Raw genomic sequence first — 22,782 nt, 5'->3', positions numbered from 1 at the left:
TGTGGGGTTTGGGGGTGGGATGGGAGGCGGGTGTTTGCTTTAGAAGATGGGGGCAGAGCTGGGCTGTATTTCAGCTGCTTTATGTTGCTCCAATTGCATCAAGGAAGCAAACAGGTACATCGGGGCCTAACTACTGCAGATTTCCCCAGCATGGTCGCACGGAGCAGGCTGGAATAGAAATGGCTTGCCCTCTGGCTGGAGTTTGAAATGAATATTTTGTTATTTTATAGTTGTGAAATTTTTACCAGCTCTTCTCTCTCCCGTAACTTGGTTTAGGACAAATCCAAAATGACCAAAACCAGCTTTTCAAAGCAAATAATGCAAATTACAGGAATTACCTGTACTCTTTTAAGTTGATTTGCAGGCAGATGTCGATATATATATTTTTTTTAGGCATTAATTGATTTCACTGAGAATGCTCAAAGATGATGAGAATTTCCTGGGCAGGACAATTGCGTGATTCTGGAGCCTGCAAGAACAAATAGCAGAGCAGGAGACGCTGTGCATTATGCAATTATATGTCTACCAAATAATACCCGGTGCCTTCAGGGGTGCCCCCGAAGGGCCAGTGGCCGGTGGGTCGCCCGGGCAGAGCAGACGAGACTCGCCAGCACGGCTGTGAGCCGGAACGCGATGCCTGGGCCGCGGTGGTCACCGGTAATAGAGTCCCCCGGCGGAGCGCGGCCCGGAGCGCTGCGGGGGTGACACCGGGCGCCGCTGTGCCGCGGGGAGCGGCGGGGGCCGCGCTGTGCCCGCCGGTGGGTCCGCGGGGCCGGGCGGTGTGCGGGGCATGAGAGCTCGGCCCGGGCTGGGGGCGGCCGGGGGCTGCGGCGGGATGGCGGCGCCGGCCGGCGAGCGGGAGCGGCAGGAGCGGCTGCGGGAGGCGGCGGCGCTGGGGGACGCGGCGGAGGTGCAGAGGCTGGTGGAGCTGGGGGTCAGCCTCAACTCCCAGAACGAAGTGAACGGCTGGTAAGGCTCCCCCCGGCCGGCGCAGGGCTGGCTCCGCAGGTGCTGCGGAGCTAACGCTGCCGTGGGTTCGCTCCTTCACGGGAAACAGAAACCGGTTCGAATTCAGAATGAAATTAAAAGGTCGATCCGCTGCCAAGTACTCCTCCGTGTAGGTACCTCTGTTCCAAAGAGGAGAAAATGGTGATGGAGCTGATAACTGCTGGTACAAACACATGTCCCCATCCCGCCTCCCGCTTGTTTGCTGCTTCTCCGGGTCACTATGCTATAGAATCACAGACTGGTTTGGGTTGGAAGGGACCTTAAAGATCATCCAGTTCCAACGCCCCTGCCACGGGCAGGGACACTTTCCACCAGACCAGGTTACTCCAAGCCCCATCGAACCTGGCCTTGAACACTGCCAGGGAGGGGGCAGCCACAGCTTCTCTGGGCAACCTGGGCCAGGGTCTCACCACCCTCACAGGAAAGAATTTCTTCCTAATATCTAATCTCAATCTCCCCTCTTAGAGTTTAAAACCGTTCCCCCTCATCCTGTCACTACTTGCCCTTGTAAAAAGCATTTTTGGAGACTGTTTTCCGTAAGTTCAGTTCAGCCTGTGTTTACTGTGCTGTAGTGTGCTTGAAGTTTTAATTAAAAATAGGAAGAATAAAATTAGGAAAGGAGCTAGACTTTTAAAGATGAACGCTCGATCAGCAGTTTTGAGAAGCGTGGGACACTTGCAACTTGAGGTTCGAATTGTGATGATTAAAATTAGAACATGAAAATTTAAGATAACTGATTCATAAGACACTGAATTATCTTAGTAAGATAAACAGCTGCTTGTCATCAAAATGAGTTTGTATCTAAAACTGGCACCAAGAAATCTGTCATAAAATATAATAATTTAAAAAAATAATTGTCTGGTCGTTTTAAACTATGGCAATAAATGGATTTTTGCTGTTATTTAAGTTGGCTTGTAAAATTTAAATTTCTCCAGTGAGCTTCTCAGTATGTCTGATGCTAAGAGGTGCTGAGTACTTACATGTGGATGCGTGTCAGGTCCATGGTCTCTGCATGCGACCACGTGAACTGGTCAGGACGGATCCCCAAACGAGGCCAATGCTATTGAGGCTGACGTACCTTCTCTAGAAACTAAACCTGCAGGTTTTGCACTCAAAGCAAACACAGCCACACTGTCTGCGCTTTTACCCGCCACTTTGGTCCAAACTAGTTTATACCTTGGCAGTGCGCTGCTTCTGAATTCATGCAGGCTATTCCCACCGTTTCACAAGGAGGTATTTGTGAGAAGTCCAGAAAACACTGCACAGAAAAACTAAACAAACCTGGTCTGAGTGTCACGGAGCTTGTCTCAAATTCTGTGGGATCTTTGGTGTTAAAAATTCAGGAATACTCTGCTAACAAAATTATTTTATCACATTTAAAAATGGCACTTTCTCGCTGAAGTGCAGAGCCCAACCTTGGAGAGAGAATAGAGGATTTTACAATATTGCTACAAAATCTGTGTTTCTGAGGTGATATTGCTAGCACCCTTAATAGCATAGTCTATGAAGAAAAATAATATGTATACATACGCTTACATTCACGTCTCTTCAGTTAGATCTAATTCTACATAACCTTTTGCAGCAGTGACTAGTCCCATTACCTTTAATTCAGAGATACTTTCTGCCATCAAGATGCGTTAATTTTAGTAAGAAGAAATTGTAGAATTGAGTGTTTCTGGCAAGACAGGTTTATTGAAGTCAGAATATATAACAATGAACAAGGTTTTGCAAGTTACCTTGTAAAAACAAAGTGGAAAAAGCCTTTTGGAGCTGGGTTTTAAACTGAAACATTTTTCCCTTATAAGTTTGTTATTTATCTCTGCTTTATTTTATTTAATTCTTAAAAAACAACAAACAAACTTGGAGAAGGGTTAAGTGCTTTTAAGTTAAGTATTGTTAAGTATTTTTCCAGAGTTTCCTTAAGCTGGTGCTAGAGAATTAAAATACAGAAGCCAGAGAAAGGCCAAACATCGCTAGAACCTGGGATAGGGGAGAATGGTCAGGCTGTCCAGCGAGTTATAATGTGTGAGTCTACTGAGTCCCTAATACAAAGCACTAAATAAACTCGGCTTTTAGGATGTTTCTTTACTATGTCTCTCTAGGTCAGCAATTGCAAATAATAATTTTTAAAAGGTAGAAAAGCGATTAGTTTTGTGCAGAAAACTCATTGTCTGTGGATCAAAGCTTGGGAATTGCTGGTGCAGTGAACAGCAACTGGGCGAAGAACTGTGCTTACACACTATGCTGACAATATTTTAAACTTAATTTACTTTCCAAAAAGTGCAAGTCATTGTGCTGACAGCATTAATTAAAGAGTAAAAATAGCATCCTGGGGAAGTATCCCTATTAGCTCACATATACACAAGTATTTTAAGTATGACTTACTCTTGCAAAGATTAAAATAGCATACACAAGCCTTTTTATATTTATTTTTCCAGAGAAGTTAGTAGCCTAATAAATGACACATGGAAAAGATCTTGAACTTTAAAAATACTACTATGGTAACTTGGTATGAAGAGTATTAGAGCAAGGGAAAACTACATCAGCAGGTGTCACTGCAGGCTCCAAAACCAGGGTAAATTTCCAAGGGAGATTGCAGTTAAACCCTTTTTTATGTTGGACGTGCATTAGGTCTTATTCTTCTCCTAGGCAGCAAGAATGAGTGGAAATTAATCTGCTGTAATTTGGGATTTCAAACACTGTTCACATTTCCCATCTGCAGGACTTGTTTGCACTGGGCATGTAAACGGAACCATGCTCCCGTGGTGGCTTACCTGCTGCACGCCGGTGCTGACAAGGAGATCCTCACCAAGAAAGGAGAACGGCCGGCCCAACTAACGTCGAAGAGAGAGATAAGGAAGATGTTGGGAGGTAAACCTATTGGCTAGGCGATATGATCGGCAAAGACTGTAGTAAAAAGCTTTTAAAGCATGTATATTCCAATCTTTTATTTTGCCTGTGAAGATAGTGCGTTTGGGTTTTAGTAAAAACTGTGACTTCATGTCTAGAGTGTTTACTTGGTAAGAAATCAAAGTTTAAGAAAAGAGGATTACCAACAAATTCCATATCCAGCGAGTGTTTTATAAACACTGAAAAATTAGAACCTGTATTTTGAAAAATGCCGTGGTTAAACCAGTGACAGATAGATGCAGCTTCCTATTTTCAAAAGGGCAACAGAAGATCTCTCAAATCTGTATGAAGCCCTTATATGAGCAACACCTAATTTTCCTGATATTCTATGGAGCTTAGACACTGTGTTGAATAAACAGATTAGCAGCCCAGAGAAACAGCTCCTTAAAGGACACTGGCAGAGCATTTTTATCGTGTTTTGTGACTGTTGGAGCAGAGTAGGCTTTGCTGCTAGAGGTGATAAGTAGTTTGAAATGTGGTCGATTAACAACCTCTTTCCTCCTGTTTGTGTTCCCTTGTCTGTTTTTCATTATTGCCTCCCAGCTGTTGAACTGGTTCAGCTCTCCCAGTACTGCATGTTCTTTTCCCTTTATCCCGTTGTTTTTCATTGTCTTATACATTCTGAGGACGATAGGATTATACCCCTGAAGACCATGTTACAATGCACTAGCTACGGATTAAACAAATCAAACCAAACCAGAAGTATTGCAGTATTTAGAAGGAAATAACACCCCCAGAGCTACTGGAATCAGACTCTGCTTTTGTGTTTACTGTATTGCAACACCTGAGCACGGTTCTGTTTACTGTAGAAAAAAGGCATAGTGCTTCTTGTCTTTTATCCTGTGGCGCTTTTAACACTCTACTCCCTCCCCAGAGAAAAAAAAAAAAAAAAAAAGAAACCCCACAGTGCAATAGCAATACTTCCTTTTTTCCCCTCAAATCAGTCTTGGAGAATGTTGTTTTGTTTGTTTTACAGCGGAAGATGATGAACTTCCAGACTTAAAGAAAGATTCAGATCTGCCAATCATCCCTAATTATCTGGCTAACCCACCTTTCCCTTATGTTTATAACTCCATGAGTGACAGTATTCCAGATCCCTCCATGAATGGGAATATCTCACACATAGAATCACAAGATACTGATTCTTCTTCCTTACCTGATGTGGAGACTTGCACACGTGCACCTTTACAGTACGGGCACGCGGCTCCCCGGGTGGCTGAGAACGGAGGCGTGCCATCGCTGCCCAGAGCGTGTGCTGCACCGCCACGCTCAAAGCCGCTCCTTCAGAGGGGTCCAGTCTACCAGGGGCCTGTGTCTTGGAGCAGAAGTCCCCCTTCGCCAGCTGGATCAAATCAGTCCGTACTTCAGCAAGAGAACGGCTCCTGGATGGGGCCTGTGCCAACATTTCAGCCCGTTTTCTTCACAGGAGCCTTTCCACTTAATATGCAAGGTAACAGTAAACGTCTCTTCTCACTTTGTCTTAGAACTTCTGTCATCATCTTGGTCAGTGAAAACAGACTAATCAGGGTTACATGTATTCACAGCACTTGTAGGGATTTTCAGGTTCCCATGCGTAGGCATTCAGGAAACATTTGAAGGCAATTAAAGAGGCAGATATCCTGTTTCTGCTGGAACTGTTATTAAAATATTGATGAAAACATTTGCTATTTGTCTCAAATGCTATAAAAGCAGACAGATGCCAGGTTAATCTAATTCTCTAAATAGCATACTCCAAGCTTCAAATAAGGAATGTAAGTACACAGCCAGTGAGCTCAAGAGAGAACCTCACATGGCTGAATCGGCAGACCTGAGTCTTGAGGTGCACTGTGGTGTGATCTGCTGTTCCTGCAGGTAATACTGCCTGCCCAAAGAGGGAAATCTGGAAGTTCAGTTTCAGTTCAGAATTTCGTTCTTGAAATAAAAGGTGTTCTGATGCCATGAATTAGCAAGGAGAAGTTAACTGATGACCAAAAGAATCAGAAAACAAGAAAAGCAATCTTGAATTGCTCAGGAAATTGATAACCAGTATAATCTTCTACTTTTAGATTAGCTTAAATCCAGTAAGATGAGTATTCACACAAAGGTTCATATGTGCATATACGCTGTATTAGCTTTGTGATGATTTTTTTTATATAAGCTGATGAAAGTCAGTCTAATGAAAATCGTGGTCATACAAGTGCAGTTGTTTACTTTCTGAGGACTCTTGCATTGTTACAAATGATACAAACAAGGTTAATAGAATATAGAAATATTTGGAAGTTGGAAAACATATCTCTGTGCTAATTCCTTTATACATTTGCCTACTAATGTACTTTTTTATTTCCAATAGAACTGGTGCTTAAAGTTAGAATACAAAACCCTAATCTTAGAGAAAATGACTTCATTGAAATTGAACTGGACAGACAAGAACTGACCTATAAGGAACTGCTCCGAGTGAGTTGCCGTGAGCTGGGTGTTAACCCTGAGCACGTCCAGAAGATCAGAAAATTACCAAATACAATGTTAAGAAAGGTAAGAACTCTACATTTTGAAGCGCAGTAACTTATAAAAAAGATTTTTAGGTTACCATTGAAAAGGAATAATTTGTTGGGTCACCTGCATAGGCCCATGTTGCAAAGAAAAAAAAAAACAAACCCACAAAATTCTCCCTTCAACTTCCAGCACTCAGTAGTAGTTTGTGTTTTTTTTTTTTTTATAAAAAAGGTTCTCAAGCTTCTTGATCATTTCCTTTCATAAACATTTGGTCTTGAGCCCAATTAATATCTGATTTCTCTACTATATTGTTAAATTCAGTGCAATACGACTACACGACTGTGACCTGCCATCAGCATTTGAAAGGCTGCAGCACTCAGCTGAGTTCTGCTCGTTCAGTACGGACTGGGTGCAGTCCTTTCAAGACAAAGGTGTCTCGGAGTGCAGGTCTCTGAATGTAACTGTCCTGTCACCTCAGTGACATTTCCCTGTGCAGCAAACAGACCTGCTGCCCTGTTTTCCTGACTCACCGTTGACCTTTCTTTCACTCTCAAATCCCTCTAGAGCATTGTTGGCATCAGTCACGGAGCTAATCTGGTTAGTACTAGATTAATAGGCTTCACTGTACTGCATCTTCACTGACTATAAGATGATTTATTCTTTGTTAGTCAAGAAGTGGGGAAAAAAAAAAAAGACACAAGCTATTCTGTCACTTGCCAAGTTAGATTATTGTTGAAAGAACTGTTTTTATTTCCAGCCCTAATGACTTCAGCCTCTCTGGGTAGGACTGCAGGACACTTGCTGTTCCTTGAGGCGATACAAAACTAATTCTATTTAATGCTGTTTATCAGCAGAGTAGTGCTGTAGAGGGGATCAGAGCTCGAGTCTGTACTGGAGGAGGTTGTCTTCCAGTGCTCTCTGAAGACCCTGCCTAAGCCAGCTCTACAACGGGGTTGGTGGGCAGCTCCAGAGGAAGCTGTGTGCAGGACCCTCTTGGGTAGAGGCAAGAATCAGTTCCCGAGCTTCTGAGAATTACCAGAGGGGAAAAAAAGAGGAGCTGGGAGTAGCAAGCAGTAGATTGTTACAAGCGTAATTCCACTCATCACTGGCACGCACCATCAGTATTGCATTCCTTCTAAAAACAGACTTCAGTGAGTAGCTGAATAGGATCCCAGAATAGATACAAGATGCAACAGGAGGTCTGCTTTCCACATTACAGTAAAGAATGGTCATATTTATGGATAAATACATACCTTGTGTTAGTACGAGCCTGTTATTTTAACTTACCTCTGCAAAACTGAACAGATAGTTTATGACCTAACAACTTACTGCATTTATTTAAAGGACAAAGATGTTGCAAGGCTACAGGATTTCCAAGAACTGGAGCTTGTTCTAACAGTAAGCGACAAAAACTTACTTTTCAGAGTCCCAGCGATTTCTGAACAGAGTGGTTATAACAAGAAGGCATCAGAACTGACATATTAATTGTTTGAAGAATAAAACAAAAGATTTGTATCTCTTAAGATTATGTTTGATATACAGTATCTGTAAGGGCTAATGATGTGAAAAAAAAAATCTATTTTGTTAACCTTGAAATAAACTAAAGTTGTTATGCACAGTTAAAGCCTGTAGTTAATCTAAAAGTAATAAGTCTGATACAAAAGTAGCTTAACGCAAAGGAAGTATGGGTAGAACTAGCTGTTAATGCAACACTTTTTTTTTCCTTACAAAAATCTTGAAATACTGTAGAGTTAGCAGCTCTCAGGGAAAGGCTTACCTACCTTAAACTGTTCCACTAATTAATAGCAGAGGTACTCCAGCTAAAGAACCTGCCATGAAACCCTTTGTTACCATTAATGCTCACTTTTTAGATCATGTATTTTAAGTCATACCTTATTTAGAAGGGAAAAACCAGAAGGGTTTAAATCTGTGGAAGAAGCACAAAACCATGTCTAGTTTAAATACTATCAAGTGACTTATTACCTGTGATTTCTTAATCCCTGTTTACACTTTTCCCTGTTTCTCAGGTTGAAAACAAAAAGTGATAGTAATTATCCAAATCAGAAATATGCTCTCAACCAAAATCCCTTTTATTGTTGCCTGTCAATATACAGTATTGACACATGCAATTTAAAATACTATTTTTGTTACTGTACTGAAAACACATTTATCCAATCCTGCTTTAATTTCACCTTTTAAAAGCACAAAAATTGTAATTTTATTTTCATTTTACCTCTACATTCCTGAGAAAGATTGACGTTTCAAGATGCAAAGTTGCCTGTGTAAGAAGAAACTAGTGAAATGCCCAGGGTTTTCTGAGCTGATACTAAATCTTGATGTTCCTATGCAATGTATTTTCTGGTTTTTCCCCAATGACTTGTGTTTACCCGTGTTGTTTACTGAAAAATATCAATTTTCCTGTTACTAAAAATTCAGAATTAGACTACTTTAGTATGAAATTCTGGAATAAATAAATTGAAAAGTATCTAAGAGCTGGATTTTATGTAATTTTTTAGGATTTTAGTATTTAGAAGTCATCTAGAAGTCATTTGAGGAGGAGTTCTGTTCTGGTAGCCTAACTGTAAAAGCATGTAGTATGCATTAGATGAACGGCCTAACGTATGAAATATGACAGGCAAACAGGACATACCAAACTGGACTGAATTTCCCACTGTTTCTTTGTCTTCCCCCCCAGTTTCTTTGGAAACTACAGCAGCCAAAGCATTTTACTGTCGTCTTGTCTAAGAATTTCCAGCCCGAGTTAGCTGTGCCTTGTATGCGGACCTGTAAACAGGATTTGTAGGGGTCGCACGCTGAGCAGGGAGCCACCCAAACTAGCTGGGGGAAATGCTAAGGTGAGAACTGCATCGTAAGCTCTTACAGCTCCAGGTGAGTGTAGGTATCCACCACAACCTTGTCACCTTTCTCAGAGGCTGTGGCAGGTGAAGAAGTTCATTCTTCCCCTGCAGTCAGGGCACTCACCTGTATCGCAGCTCATACAAGAGGAACTGGTACCCAAATTTACCCATGCTCTCTCCTCATCCAGTGAATAGCACTTTGTGCAGGGGGAAGCAGCTTCAGCAGGAGGGGCTGAGTACACAAGAGGGAGCCCTCTCCCACTCTGCCATGTAGTCGGCTGTCCAGTGTTCCCCTGGAAGCACACATCCCTGCAAACACCCAAATTCCCTGTGTGCCAATGAACTAGGCTGAAGCTCGCTCTCCTAAGGCTAACCATAGAACATTTTGTCACAACAAAATATCCTCTTCTGTGAAGTGCTGGAGATCAAACGTAGCCTGAGTCATCAGCAATATCTATTGTTTATACCAAATTGCTGGTGGTATATTAACTTATGTAGAATGGAATAATAAAATGGTTGTTCCTCGTATCACACTTGGCCTGTGGCATTCTCCCTGGCACACAGACGGTTTAGGCATCGGCTGTCTAAACGCCAGCTAAATCCATGAAGGTACCAGGCTTAACCAGTCAGACCTGCTGGAGAAAAGCTCGGCTGTTCGGTGGATGCCTTTGTTGTTACACTGGTTATCTTGCACAGATGCTGATCGCTATCTATGCATTCAGAGGAATATTTTTATACCTTAAGCAGTTTATACACAGAAGATGCTATTAACACTCCTAACAATCTGATCGGTGTATAATCATTACATTACTGTGCATGATAAATAATTCATTACTTTGTGCTCTGCTATATGAAATGTTAATGTCGAATGCTTGGCTGCAGGTTCTTATTTCTATTTAAGAAGTATCATTTGTAAGAATTAATAAATGATTATTTTTGTCTTCTCAAAGTTTTTCTGAACTTTACTTATGGAAAAACAGGAACTTTTTCTAGCTGGGTAGGTTTCTGGAGTGCTTGGTGGAAGAAGTGAACAACTCAAGCAAAAGACCTTCTATCAGATTCTAGCAGCAAATCTTGTTTACACGCAGTACTCCCTTTATCTGAGGAGGTTTGGTTATCAATAATAAGGTAGATATTTATTTCTGCAAAACAAACCACATATTATTTCAAGTGATTAAGTGTTGAATGAGATAAATTATATACACATCTGGTCAGCATGCATGTTCAGCTTAAGTGGAGACTTACTCATAGTGACTTCATACAGAAGAGAGATACAGCAAAATTATACTACCTGTGCCAATCATGTCCCTGCAGGCTTATGTGGAGTCTACTAAATTGGTAGAAATTGTGTAGTTAATGATTTATATTAAGCTATTGTAGGTTTTAGTTTTAAATACATGTTACTTGTAATTCTTAATGCTGAAGAGGAATTTTATAATGCTAAAGTTGCCCTGGGCAGGGATACCAGAGGTCCTGGGATAGCTCAAAGCCATGAAGCCGCAGCATTCACCTCCCTTGTCCTGGGGGAAATACTGGAAGGAACAGGTTGGAACCACTTGGCGATTACACGTCATTTCTCTAGTTGTCAGCTGAGTCACTGCTCAACTGGGCCTGTCTTTCCACTTCAAAACCAATGAATCCTTATGCAGAAAACACACAAAACAGGTGTATTTTGTACCATTAATATAATTTACTAATTATAAACCCAAATACAGTACATATTGCCCTGTGATACATGTATTTTCTTGGCAAAATGTTTGGCATTCTTTGGGAAAAAAAGCATATAATAAAATACTTTATGTATATGGAAAATACTTAAAAATATAAAATTCACTTTCTGGTCCTTACAATTGTAAAATACTTTGTTCACATATCACAAGTTTAGTCTACTACAAAAACTGTTTTGTAAATTACAGTACATTCACAAGTCACTTTTGTGGCAACTTAGTAATATTAAAAAAATCCACAAACCAAAAACCCAGGGGGTTGTCTTTTCATGCTAGTCCAGCATCTTTGGCCATACTGTAGAAAATACCCTTTGATGCTATAAGGCTTGCAGGTGTATCGAATTCAGCTATGGTTCCGTTGTCTAGAACAAGAACCCTGTGCAAAACAAAAGGTGGTGGTGGGGGGAAGATACGTCAGAGAATTCCTCACAAGAAATGTGATACCCCTTTTTATCACAAAGCAGATAATGCTCTAATCTTTGCCTTGCCTTTCTTTTCCTCAATTATTTTCACACATTGAAACACAACACGTGAAAAGCCTTCTCCCTGAGCTGCTGTTTGATTTAAAAGGTACATGACAGTCACTATCTCCCATGGGGGGAAAATAAATTAAAAAAAAAAAAAGTGTCATACTGGTAGTTCTGGAATTGAAAATACAGTACCAGAAAGCCAAGGACATAAAAGCTCATGAAGTACAGTAATATATTTTTAAAGTAATTAATATGATGTGATGTTAGTGAAAAAGTTACAGCAGCTGCTAGTTAAAAAATGCTCCATAAGCTTGCTGGCAGTGCCATTAATGCAGCTGGGTAGTATCTCTTGCGCAGCTGTGCTTAGTGAATATAGAACCTGTTTCTTATGCCAAGAGAAGCAAAGTCAGGTCTGGATGTTCTAGGATTATACGGCTTAAACATCATTGCTTACATACTACCTGACAAGAGCACCTGTGTGACTGTCTAGAGATGAACCAGACCCTCTTAAGTGCTGCTTCCATACCCAGTAAACCAGTGAACTCCCCCCTACACACCATTAAGAGATTTTTACCTTGTGTAATCCATAATTGTGTTCAGCCTGTGCGCTATTGTCAGCACTGTGCAGTCTTCGAACTGGGTCCTGATCGTCATCTGGATAAGATCATCCGTCTCGAGATCAATAGCCGCTGTCGCTTCGTCCAGGATCAAGATCCGTGTCTTGCGAAGGAGCGCTCTTGCCAGACAGACGAGTTGCCTTTGCCCAACGCTGCAAGCAGAGACAGGGCTTTCACAAACGAGGCCCCACTGCTCAGAATCACTTGTCATAGAGCAGATTACTCATCAGGTAAAGTTACCGAACAAAAAAAACCCCAGTATTTAGCAAACAGGCCAGTGTGCCAGCCCTAGAGCTAATAAATACACATTGCAGCATTACTCAGCTAGCTTTAGCGTATGTGTCCACTTACTGCCTGACCCAGTACTGCCTGACCCACCAAATGCCCTCTGTCAGCTGGGGGGAACTAATGATTATAATATTTCTGGCCTGAGCTTTCAGAAACACACAGTTGCAAGAACACTGAGGGTATGCAAACTTGAAAAAAAGAAAAAAAAGTTCTGAGGCTGTAAGTCCTTTCTAACATCAAAAAAAGAATTAAAAAATATCTGGGCAGCCCACACCTCCTCCCCTGCTACAAACACACCCCAGACACAGCCTCTGCCTGAGTGTCTCTGCGGGATGAGGAAAGAGCTGAACATGCATCACATACATAATCTGGTTACACCACAATCTCAGAGGCCAACACAGCATATCAAAGCATGGCATTTTATCACCCCCATTCATGTCTTCATGGGTATTCCAAATGATAATGGAAAATAAACATTGCTAAAGTGTCAGTTTAGGCAGAGGACTTATTCAGCCCAGCAGTTATATATGTTACCATGGCATTTCCCTTCGTACCAAACCATGTTTAAGGGGCTGCCTATTCCTAATACCCCGTCATCCTGAAACTTCCTTCTTTACTGATAAGATGGGATTTTGGTTTGGGAGAAATCCTTCCCAGCAGCAAAGAAGAATCAGGTCATTTGTGGCAGAGGCAGGCAAATGTTTGAGCCTTTGTGGTTTTCTTGGAACAGGAATAGGTGGCTAAATCATTTCAGACACAACAGACTACGGTGTAAACCTGTGCTCAAGTGTTCCTCACTGTTACAGCTGAATGAAAGCTCAGTGTAGGTTTCTAATCCAAGCATCCCTTACCTAAGATTTTCTCCACCTTCTGAGCATTCGTAGTCCAACATGGATGGCTGACTGCTGACAAACCTCTTCAAATGAGACAGTTCAAGAGCTTTCCATATTTCTTCATCTGAATACTTATTAAATGGATCCAAGTTCATCCTCAATGTTCCAGAAAAGAGAACAGGATCCTGGATATAAAACCAAGTTTTATTAGATAAGTGCTTTAGCTGGTTTAAGTACAGATACTAAAATACGAGTTATTGCTTTGAAGTCTCCATTGCACTGCAGGTCGGCCACCTCCCAATCCTATCCCCTCTGAAAATACATTACAGTATACACAGGTAAAAATAAAATTCTGACTGTAAGGATGTTTTATCCTAAATCCTGTTTTATCACCCAGCATCAGCTTATAAGGTGGCAGGACAGGACCACTTCAAGTATAAATAGTTTCTTTTTCTGAAACAATTTTCTGAGTGTAACAAAGCATTTTCCTCTGTGGATAAACCATTACTTATGGTTTGCTGAGCTACTAGAGATCCTTCCTTTATTGTGATACACCAAAACAGTACCTGAGGAATAATTGTTAGCCTTGATCGAAGGTCATGGAGACCAATCTCTGAAATTTTCACACCATCGATTTTAATTTCCCCTTTTGCAGCTTCCAGGATCCTAAAGAGACAGAGCGTCATGGAGGACTTCCCTGCTCCAGTTCTGCCAACGATTCCAATCTGCAAGAAATTGCAGGTTTAACAACAAAGCAGATGGTTAAAAACAAAACAAAAGCCAACAACAACAACAAAAAAAACCAAACCCCCGAGATTCCTCCAAGAGGTTTGACACAAGATCTGAATCTCAGAAAGAATGTGACCATCCATCCCTAGAAACGCGTGCTATACGTTGTAACGTATACATTGCCATTTGATGATGTATACGTTTGAATGATATTGCCTATAAATATGTACATAGGCCTAGAGTAATCCTACATAACTTCAGGTGATTAGCTGAAGTAACACATGCTAGGAGCCCAGTCACTCAATGACAAGAAATAAAGGCTTTTCAGGGGGCAATTCAGACTTTACAGTAAGCACATGTATCTCAGTTCTAGAAGGCAGTTGCCATCCTGTCTGCTTAGTACAGGATAATTCTCTTCTCTTTCAATAACAGCCTGTTAAGTGGAGGACTTGCCCATGCTCATTGCTCAGTCACCAGCATGCAAAGCCCAGAACTTTCTATTGAAGCATGAAGAAACGAATCTTCCAAAACAAAGACAATTTCCTGATTAAGGAAGCAAAGAATGTAATTTCCTTCCATGCCAAAAATTTCACAGGGAAAGACAGAGAGTGGAAAAAGCTGGAATTCCTTTTCCCATCTGCACTGCTTCAGAAAAGCGTTCTTGTCACTGAATTTTTGTCACTTGTTCTGGTGCCTCCTACATGGTGTAGGGCAGCCTGTTGCCAACCTAACTTGGAAACTCCAGAAAGCCCCATGCAATTGGTCCTACTGCTTCCAGCCTGGAGGATGCTGGCACACCGATAGCATGGTTGTCACTGCTGGCCCCTGCAACACCAGCTTGAGTACGTCTCCACCACTGGGGCAAGTGGGCTTATAGACCCTGTCCTCTCCTACATGGTTGTCACTGGAGGCCCAGAGCAAAGTTCTAGCAAAGACATACAGTTGGTAAATCACCTTTTCTCCACCGTGCACTTGGAGATTTAAACCCTTCAGCACTAGATCCAGGCCTTTTCTGTACCTCACTGAATAATTCACGAACTCCAGCTCTCCCTTGGATGGCCAGTCTTCTGGCGGACTCTTGCCCTCAATGATCCAGGGAGCCTAAGGAAAACAGAAGCCAGAAATGCCTCATATAGGTTTAACTAAAAATAATTCAAACCCATATACAAACATTAACGTTTGTGGGTTACTAGAAATATATCTGATAAATCAAATCTCCATTATCAAATAAATTTAAAATAATGGGGGAAAAACATGGGTTCCTAAGTATCCACCCATTTTGGTCTTTGTTGTGAAGTTTACAGGTAAAAAAAGTCTGAGCATATACAGCCAAATCCTCCACGGATATAAATTAACTTTTTTTCCAGTAACTTTAATATAACACTGCCTGTTTCTTGCTAGCTCAAGCTCTGTCTTATAAGACGTATCATGCATCTTGTCTAGCTTCCTTTTAGCTTCCAGGTTAAATACTTGATCTCCAGAACCGTACACTGCAGCTCTCCTCAGATCTGCCGTTTCCTAATTCTTAGTCTCCCATCATGTACACAGGGCTAACAAAACCCAGCGTGTCCACAGAGCAGCAGATTTCCCAGCTTAGCTCCACCTGCCACTCTTAAAAGTATTTGGCAAAAAAAGGTGGATGATTGGATGATTTTCCTGGATTAGGCAGTACTGTGTTCCTGGAGACGTTCTTCTCTTGTGAGAGACAAGGACTGATTAAGCTGATTAAACAGAAATCCTATTGAAAACATGTGCACAGCCTGATAATTGTACTGCAGCTGTGCTCACTAGCAGGATCGCAGCACCAGCCATGCAGGTAGGACTATGCGTGAAACACTTCAAACCCAATGGGAGCAATATTCTCATGGTGAAACTCATCTCTGTTGTCCTATAGCCCCTCACAGTAGCAGAAAATGAGATGCTAAGCACAGACTGCATGACGGCAGCAATAATTTGGAGCTGCGATAGCATAAATTACAGTTCAGAGCGTGACATTTGTTCAGGTTAAATGATAACACTCAGAGCAGCAACTGTCTCTCAAGAGTCTAAAGAAAGACCGTGTAAATGTGTGCATTAAAATTTCACCACGCTTGTTGATGAGCGTGCTTGACGCTTGGTAGCTGACCTCTGTTTCAGTTTCTGAATACTCTTTTATTCTTTCAACAGCCACAATGTTAGTTTCAAGTTCAGAAGTCATTCGGACCATCCAATTCAGAGACAAGGTCACCTTGGAGAAGGCAAGGAACAAAATATCATCCACGGAGGAACAACAGATTTAATAATAATAACAACAAAACCAGACACTGCTATTAAGACATGGATTCACATTAATATTACGAATGGAATAATTACCTTTGCATTGGCATTAATACAGTTAGTGGGACAAGAAGTCTACAGATAACCAGGCGCTCATGTGAAGAAGCATATGCCTCCCATGGTGATTTAACAAATGGCCCTATCAAAAAAGTTGGTTGGAAGTCATTCCCCCAGTCATGGGTCTCGCTGGAAAATTGCTAACAGCAATCCTGCACGCTCATGGTATCTAAAAAGCTTCTGGCAAGAGTGAGGCTGTTAAATCTGCTAAACTGCCCACAGCTTGAGTGAGTACAGATTATCTCACCTATTTATGAATCCTACTGATCTGCCTGTGATTACCAGGACACACCGATGTTCTATGTAGCAGGCATGATGCAGCCCATGCTGCTCAAATGACCTGTTCTTGGTAGGTGCACCTGACACTTCCTGAGCTTCCTGCATGCCGCTGCTGGGGATACTGGGGTGCAGCATATCCTTGATGCTCCCCAAGTGCCCTGAAATCCTACTGCATGTGAGCTTGCTGATGGTCTGCCAGCATTCAGTGTACATCTCTACTGTTTCCAGTGTCCCACAACTCGTTATTTCCTTATTAACTTCAGCTTTAACAAGCAATTAAATTATTGATACTATATCCATACCATCTACAAAAATGCAAACCCATCAATGAACAGAAAGCTCTAATACGTACCTGTAATGCGTAAGATACTGAAAGTCCTACCAAGCCAGCATTCAGGCTGTTTTTACCAATCACAGCAAAAAGGGCAGCAAAAAGGACAATACAGTTCCCCACAAATTCAACTCGAATGCCCAGCCACCTGGTAAAAAGGCAGACGTGAGCAGAGCAGTAAATGGTTGCTTGGACCAGTTATGCAAACACAGGATTATCTATGTGGGAACAAGACGTTATATGCCTTTTTACCTGTTTGATACTATGCCAGGATAGTAACTCTTCTGATTTTCATCCACCTTCAGATCACTGATGTCTACAAAGGCCTTCACTCTTCGATAGGCTCTGATGACACTGGCCCCTGATACTGTTTCTGAGAAGTGTGAGTAGATGGGAGATCTGCTCACAGACTCCAGACGCTTCAGCTGGCGGGAGGTAGCTACGTAGAATCGCTGACATTTTTTGGAGAAAATTGAAGGGTACATGAAATATTTTCTCTTTTAATTAACAGTGAGAGATTTTTTAGATTAAGGATTTAAAGGAGATTGCTACTGATGCACTTCAACCCTCCAAAATATTCTCTATAATTAAGAAGAATGTCAAGACAGTTATATCTTTGCTTCATTCCACAACAGAGTATTAGGTAACTGCAGTTTTTACAGACTGTAAGTTGAATTTATCCATGTCCCTTTAAATTTAGTTAATACAGTCTAACAAAATGAATCAATTTGTAGGAGCCTCATTTTTCAAGAAAATGAGACATGAATTTGCACCTCCATTATCAGGTCTCTATTTATGGTCTATAAAGTAAGCTTCATTTTTGCTCAGAAGTCAATAAAATTGATGCTTTCTATTTTCAACATTTTAACACCTCACCACCTTAAAAACTTGTCAATATGTCAAATATATACACGCTTCAATATATTGAAGTGCGCTGCAGCTCTATCTCTAGCAGTAGGCTTATTTGTTTATTATTTAAAAAAAAAGGTTATGCCTATTTATTTCATGACCACATCTCACAGGATATTTCTTTTTCTGAGAGAAGTAAACAATGTTTTGTTTACATAAACATCTCATTACTTCAGATATTTCAATTTTCCCCCAAATTCATGTTGTTTTTCCTAAAAAGAAACACAAACAACGGAATAAGAGTCATTGCAATGCTAGTCAGATATTTTTCCAGTTACCTGAACAAAGAAGTACAGAATTGCAAGTGGAACTATAACCACAGCGAAGAGTGGAGTACTCGCTATAATCACAATCATCGTCGATAACGAGGTGAAGAATGTTCCGAGGAACATTAAGATGGTTGGTGGGATTACTTCATCGATGACATAGATGTCTTTTGAAAAGCGGTTGATGATTCGGCCGGTTGGGGTGGTGTCATAGAAGGACTGTGGGGTGTGAAATTTGTTCTCCAGCAGAGCAGCGTGGAGTGTCCGGGCTGCGTTAATGCCTCCCATGGCCAGGGTGAAGGAGGAGATGAGTACTATGAGGCCTAACAGGTGAAGAGGAGACATGTTAACCAGTGAACATGATGTTCCCAAGTCACAGCTCTGACTCTCTGCAGTTTCTGTCGTGCTAGAAGCTTTTTTCCTTCACTATATTCCCTGTCCACCCCTCTCTTACCATGCTCATTAGCACTACGGCATCGCGGTCACTGCTGCCCGAGGCACAGGAGCACGTCCTGTAGGATTTCACCATGCTGTCCACGGCAGACAGAGGCACAACCATCCTCCCTCTGCTTTCTGCAAGCCTACACGAAGTCCTAATGCTACAACTCCACCCCAACCCTTCAGTCTCTTCTGCACCTAAGTTTTCATGTTTTCTCTCCAAGTTACCTCTCTTAAGCTTCCGTGTCACCTGTTCAACCCTCTCCAAGGGCTTCACAACAAAATTAAGTGTTGGGCTGAGCTCAGACTTTGTAGCTCCAAGTTACGTTACTTCCCTTGCTCAGGATAGGATCTGGGGGGCAATTCTGGGCCACAGCAACTGGTGCCATGGCTTTCCCACCTAATTCCTCTTTACTAAACATTGAGACGTCATGATTTGATCTGGTCTCACCTTGCAAAAGGCCCAAGGCAGCATAGACTCCAATTCGCATGGCTGTGTTGTGCTGAGTCCCATTGATCACCGGCTCGTTAGTCCAGTCACTGAGCCACACATTGGCCCCAATAGCAGCAGCATTTTGACAGCAATATAGGAAACATATCACTAAAGAAATGACAGGGCTGACAGCCTTCACGTATTGCCAGAACACTGTTAGCTTTACCTGCAAAATCACACACCAAAGCTGGTTTGTACAACTTCCGTAATCAGGAGTTTAGGTAGAAGAAGAGAAAAAAATTCTTCATCAGAAGAACTGCTAAGTTCAAAACTGCCCAAACTCTAACACACCACAGAGAACAGTTCATCTGCCCAAGATCCACACCAGGGTGATGACTTTCAAAACAAATCAGAAACTTCTCTGAAATACTCCTTTCCTCCATTTTGAGGAACTGTATTTTATTAGTTTTGTGGGGTTTTAGTTTTTAAGACTATGCCAGAGGAAAAAAAAAAAAAAAAAGAAAAAAGAGGCTGATCAAATAGCAGCAAAGGCTGGGTAACAAGAACAGGAGCCAAGTTTTTCAGGCAAAAGCAGCAACTTGGCAGGCATATTGAGCTCAGGACTACTTTAAATGGCCTATTTAAGGAAAAGTGCTGAATATGCCTCCATTCAGGTGTCTTTACAGCAGCTTAAATGAGGTACCAAATGCTAGTGCACCCCAACAGGAACATAAACAGATGATGCTTGTGGCAAAAAGTAAAGATCCTGTCTCTAAGGTAGTGCAAAAAGGCAGAGAAGCAAAAAGAGACAGAGACTCAGGACAAAACTCAGCCTCTAAAAAAGCATAAGAAGGACTAATTGAAAGAACAAGTATTCCTGATTAGGGACTTTGAAAGCTGAAATAATCCACAGCAACAGTTAATTACACATCTGTGCCATGGAGCGTGTACATCAGACTAAACAGGACACACTGAGCCTTCTGAAGTGGAGGGAAGGAGCTTGCTTTAACAAAACCTCCCTGCTCCTATTCCATCCGCTGCTCCTTTCTGTCCTTTTATTTTACTTCTGTATTCCCATCTTCTTTTTTTTTCCCTTCTCTTTTTCTCAGTTCCTCTTTCACACCCTGGCCTTGCTCAGGGAAGAGTACTGCCCCTTTTGTACCTATGAGCATAAAATGCTCTTGGAGATGGGTGGTAGGTATCACTTCTGACAGAACAGACCTGCTGGCACACAGCAGCCAGCTGGCTTGTACTACCCACTGCTGCAGGTCATCCAATACCCAGGGCTGCAGCTGGACTCAACAGCAGCCAAACAGTTTAAAGACCAACAGTGCTGAAAGCTCTGCAAGGCAAAGTCAGGGCTGACAGAGCGCAGTGCTACGCCGTATCAGATGACTGCAGCGGGAGCTGGAAGGGATTTTTTTTTTTTCCTTTTTTCCCCTAAGTACATAGCCCTTGCCAGGTGCAGAAACCTCTGCCAAAATCCCAAATTTGAATGATCAGTAGCCACCGGATTAATGCCTAAAGCCTGCAGTTGTCATTAATACAATACATTTAACAGAACTGGATCAAATGTAAAAATAAAAATTATTTTTTCAAGCAGAAAAAAAAAATATAGAAAAAGGGAGGGGAGAATCAAACCATACCATTCCTGTTTCAGTGGTTTCAGCCTGAATAAGTTTCTCGTTAGGATTTTTTCTTGGCAGAGGAGGCTCTGCTGGCTTCTTTTCACAGACTCTTCGTTTCGTTGACATTTTGTTGGGACATTCTCCTCCCTCAGAAGATATTACACTAAGTTGCCTAGTCAAAACAAAAGACTCATTAGGAGAAAAAGGGCATCTTGTGGCAGCGCTAAGGCAAGACTGGGATGCAGCAGATTGGACTTATTCCCAGCTCTTCTCCTGAGTTCCCATGCCAGCCTCACTCACAGCTACGGGTGCTTGTACCACCCCTCTGAATGTTCAGCAATGTTCAGTGATGCCAGAAATACAGTTCCTAACAAAGGCTGTGGCAGGGCCTGGGCTCTTTGGTAAAAGCCATTAGAGGCTTCATCACAAGACAGACATTTCAAAGGTAACCCCTGAGCTTCTCTGTTTTCACATCAACAGTAGCTGGACAACATCTATGGGTATGGTTATGAAAACTTTTAAAGATTTCCAAGATTCCCAATGCAAAGGCACAATGCATAGGGTTTATTTATCATGCTACTGGTAGCAGCTTAGTGTTTGTGGGTAAATACATACAGTGGTGTTACGTGAGAACCAGAGTTCCCTTAAGAAATTGGTTCAGTTCGGATTAAAAAGAGGATTGCAGGAACAGATGTTTGATCTTCTTTGCATGTTCTTTCATATTTATTTTCAAAAGGACACTAAACCAATTTATTTATAAGAGGAAACCAAGGAAACTAAAGCCCAGACTGAGAGGCAGTATGTGACTAACATCCTTCAGATGTGTTTCACCCCAGACACAGACTATAAACACAGGAGGACCTCATGATTACCTAAGAAACTGTTTGCGGACCTCGTTCGTCACCGGTTCATTATCTGCCAGATCAGTGTGGATGCTGAGGGTGTCTTCAGCTAGCAAGACTTCTTCTTCCTCCAGTACTGCAAGACAAGATCGCATCTCAGATTTTCTGCTGAATAAAGCAGAAAGCACAGAAAAAGGTGGCTATGCAAAGCAAGAGTCATGAAAAACCATACCACAGCAGGAAAATCATAGTGCATAAACTCCCCCATAGTTTTGCTTATATCCCTTCTGTGCATCACTTTTCCTAACTAAATTGCAAAGATCTTGTGAAGCAGGTTGGCTGCCAAATGCATTTATGTCACTTTCCTTTAGCACATCAGAAATGTTAAGCAATAGTGTTACAGTTGGTTCTAGCTAAATTTACTTAAAGGGCATGCTCTAGGCACGATCTTGGGATGGGGAGTCATGTCAGGAACTCCTCAAAGCCTCTGCTGTTGCTAAAAGATGTCCTGCATGTTCCTTTCTGCCTGTCTGGAGAGAAGCAGTGCTGCAATCCATATTGGGTTTGTGTGGCAAGGTTTTGATAGTGGGGGAGCTACAGGAGTGGCTTCTGTGAGAAGCTGCTAGAAGCTTCCCCTATGTCTGACAGAGCCAATGCCAGCCGGCTCCAAGATGGACCCACCACGGGCCAAGGCCGAGCCCATCAGCGACGGTGGTAGCGCCTCTGTGATAACACTGTTAAGAAGGGGGGAAAAAAAACCAGCTGCGCAACTGCAGCTGGAGAGAGGAGTGCGAATATGTGAGAGAAACAACTCTGCAGGCACCAAGGTCAGTGAAGGAGGGGGAGGAGATGCTCCAGGCGCCTAAGCAGAGATTCCCCTGCAGCCCATGGTGAAGACCATGGTGAGGCAGGCTGTCCCCCTGCAGCCCATGGAGGTCCATGGTGGAGCAGATATCACCTGCAGCCTGTGGAGGACCCCATGCCGGAGCAGGTGGATGCTCGAAGGAGGCTGTGACTCTATGGGAAGCCCATGCTGGAGCAGGCTCCTGGCAGGACCTGTGGACCCATGGAGAGAGGAGCCCAGGCTGGAGCAGGTTTTCCGGCAGGACTTGTGACCCCATGGGGGACCCACGCTGGAGCAGTCTGTTCCTGAAGGACTGCACCCCGTGGAAGGGACTCATGCTGGAGCAGTTCGTGAAGAACTGCAGCTCGTGGGAAGGGACTCACATGGGAGAAGTTCATGGAGGACTGTCTTCCGTGGGAGGGACCCCACACTGGAGCAGGGGAAAAGCGTGAGGAGTCCTCCCCCTGAGGAGGAAGCAGCAGCAGAGACAGCGTGTGATGAACTGACTGCAACCCCCATTCCCCGTC

General features: G+C 42.4%; 2 protein-coding genes across 6 annotated transcripts in view; one reads left to right on the top strand and one right to left on the bottom strand.

The window, feature by feature from the left end:
* Positions 1–736: 736 nt before the first annotated feature.
* On the top strand, positions 737–10,197 carry ANKRD40 (ankyrin repeat domain 40). 3 transcript variants are annotated; one of them, XM_068413539.1, is made up of 6 exons: positions 737–969; positions 3,731–3,879; positions 4,895–5,368; positions 6,248–6,429; positions 7,735–7,788; positions 9,086–10,197. In XM_068413539.1, exons 1-6 carry the CDS (start codon positions 791–793, stop codon positions 9,191–9,193), a joined length of 1,146 nt encoding a protein of 381 aa, XP_068269640.1. In that variant the 5' UTR covers positions 737–790; the 3' UTR covers positions 9,194–10,197. The 3 variants fall into 3 exon arrangements, with proteins under 3 accessions (XP_068269640.1, XP_068269643.1, XP_068269641.1); XM_068413542.1 differs by lacking the exon at positions 7,735–7,788 and having other exon boundaries at positions 738–969; XM_068413540.1 differs by having other exon boundaries at positions 738–969; positions 7,735–9,169.
* A 605-nt stretch (positions 10,198–10,802) lies between these two features.
* Positions 10,803–22,782, bottom strand: part of ABCC3 (ATP binding cassette subfamily C member 3) — a 49,620-nt gene continuing 37,640 nt past the window's right edge. The window contains exons 20-32 of one of the 3 annotated variants that reach the window (XM_068413537.1): positions 21,442–21,547; positions 20,588–20,741; positions 18,960–19,167; positions 18,083–18,393; positions 17,148–17,347; positions 16,917–17,043; positions 16,038–16,139; positions 14,867–15,013; positions 13,750–13,908; positions 13,202–13,368; positions 12,020–12,214; positions 11,220–11,351; positions 10,803–10,888 (exon numbers count right to left, since the gene is read on the bottom strand). In XM_068413537.1, coding sequence (XP_068269638.1) covers positions 11,243–11,351; positions 12,020–12,214; positions 13,202–13,368; positions 13,750–13,908; positions 14,867–15,013; positions 16,038–16,139; positions 16,917–17,043; positions 17,148–17,347; positions 18,083–18,393; positions 18,960–19,167; positions 20,588–20,741; positions 21,442–21,547 — 1,985 coding nt within the window. In that variant the 3' untranslated portion in view covers positions 10,803–10,888; positions 11,220–11,242. Of the gene's footprint in view, positions 10,889–10,927; positions 11,352–12,019; positions 12,215–13,201; positions 13,369–13,749; positions 13,909–14,866; positions 15,014–16,037; positions 16,140–16,916; positions 17,044–17,147; positions 17,348–18,082; positions 18,394–18,959; positions 19,168–20,587; positions 20,742–21,441; positions 21,548–22,782 lie in introns of those variants that run through there. The other 2 variants (XM_068413536.1, XM_068413538.1) reach the window with 2 other exon arrangements.

Source organism: Nyctibius grandis, chromosome 15 (assembly GCF_013368605.1).
Source record: "Nyctibius grandis isolate bNycGra1 chromosome 15, bNycGra1.pri, whole genome shotgun sequence".
Classification (NCBI taxonomy): Eukaryota; Metazoa; Chordata; class Aves; order Nyctibiiformes; family Nyctibiidae; genus Nyctibius; species Nyctibius grandis.
The sequence above is the reverse complement of the archived record's forward strand: the minus strand, read 5'-3'. Positions and strand labels throughout refer to the sequence as shown.

Bases quoted from the DNA above. Each gene is read 5' to 3' on its own strand.
- ANKRD40 (XM_068413539.1), top strand. From the start codon at position 791: ATGAGAGCTCGGCCCGGGCTGGGGGCGGCCGGGGGCTGCGGCGGGATG. The intron at 970-3,730 runs GTAAGGCTCCCC...TCCCATCTGCAG, and splicing joins CAGAACGAAGTGAACGGCTG to GACTTGTTTGCACTGGGCAT. The intron at 6,430-7,734 runs GTAAGAACTCTA...ATTTATTTAAAG, and splicing joins CAAATACAATGTTAAGAAAG to GACAAAGATGTTGCAAGGCT.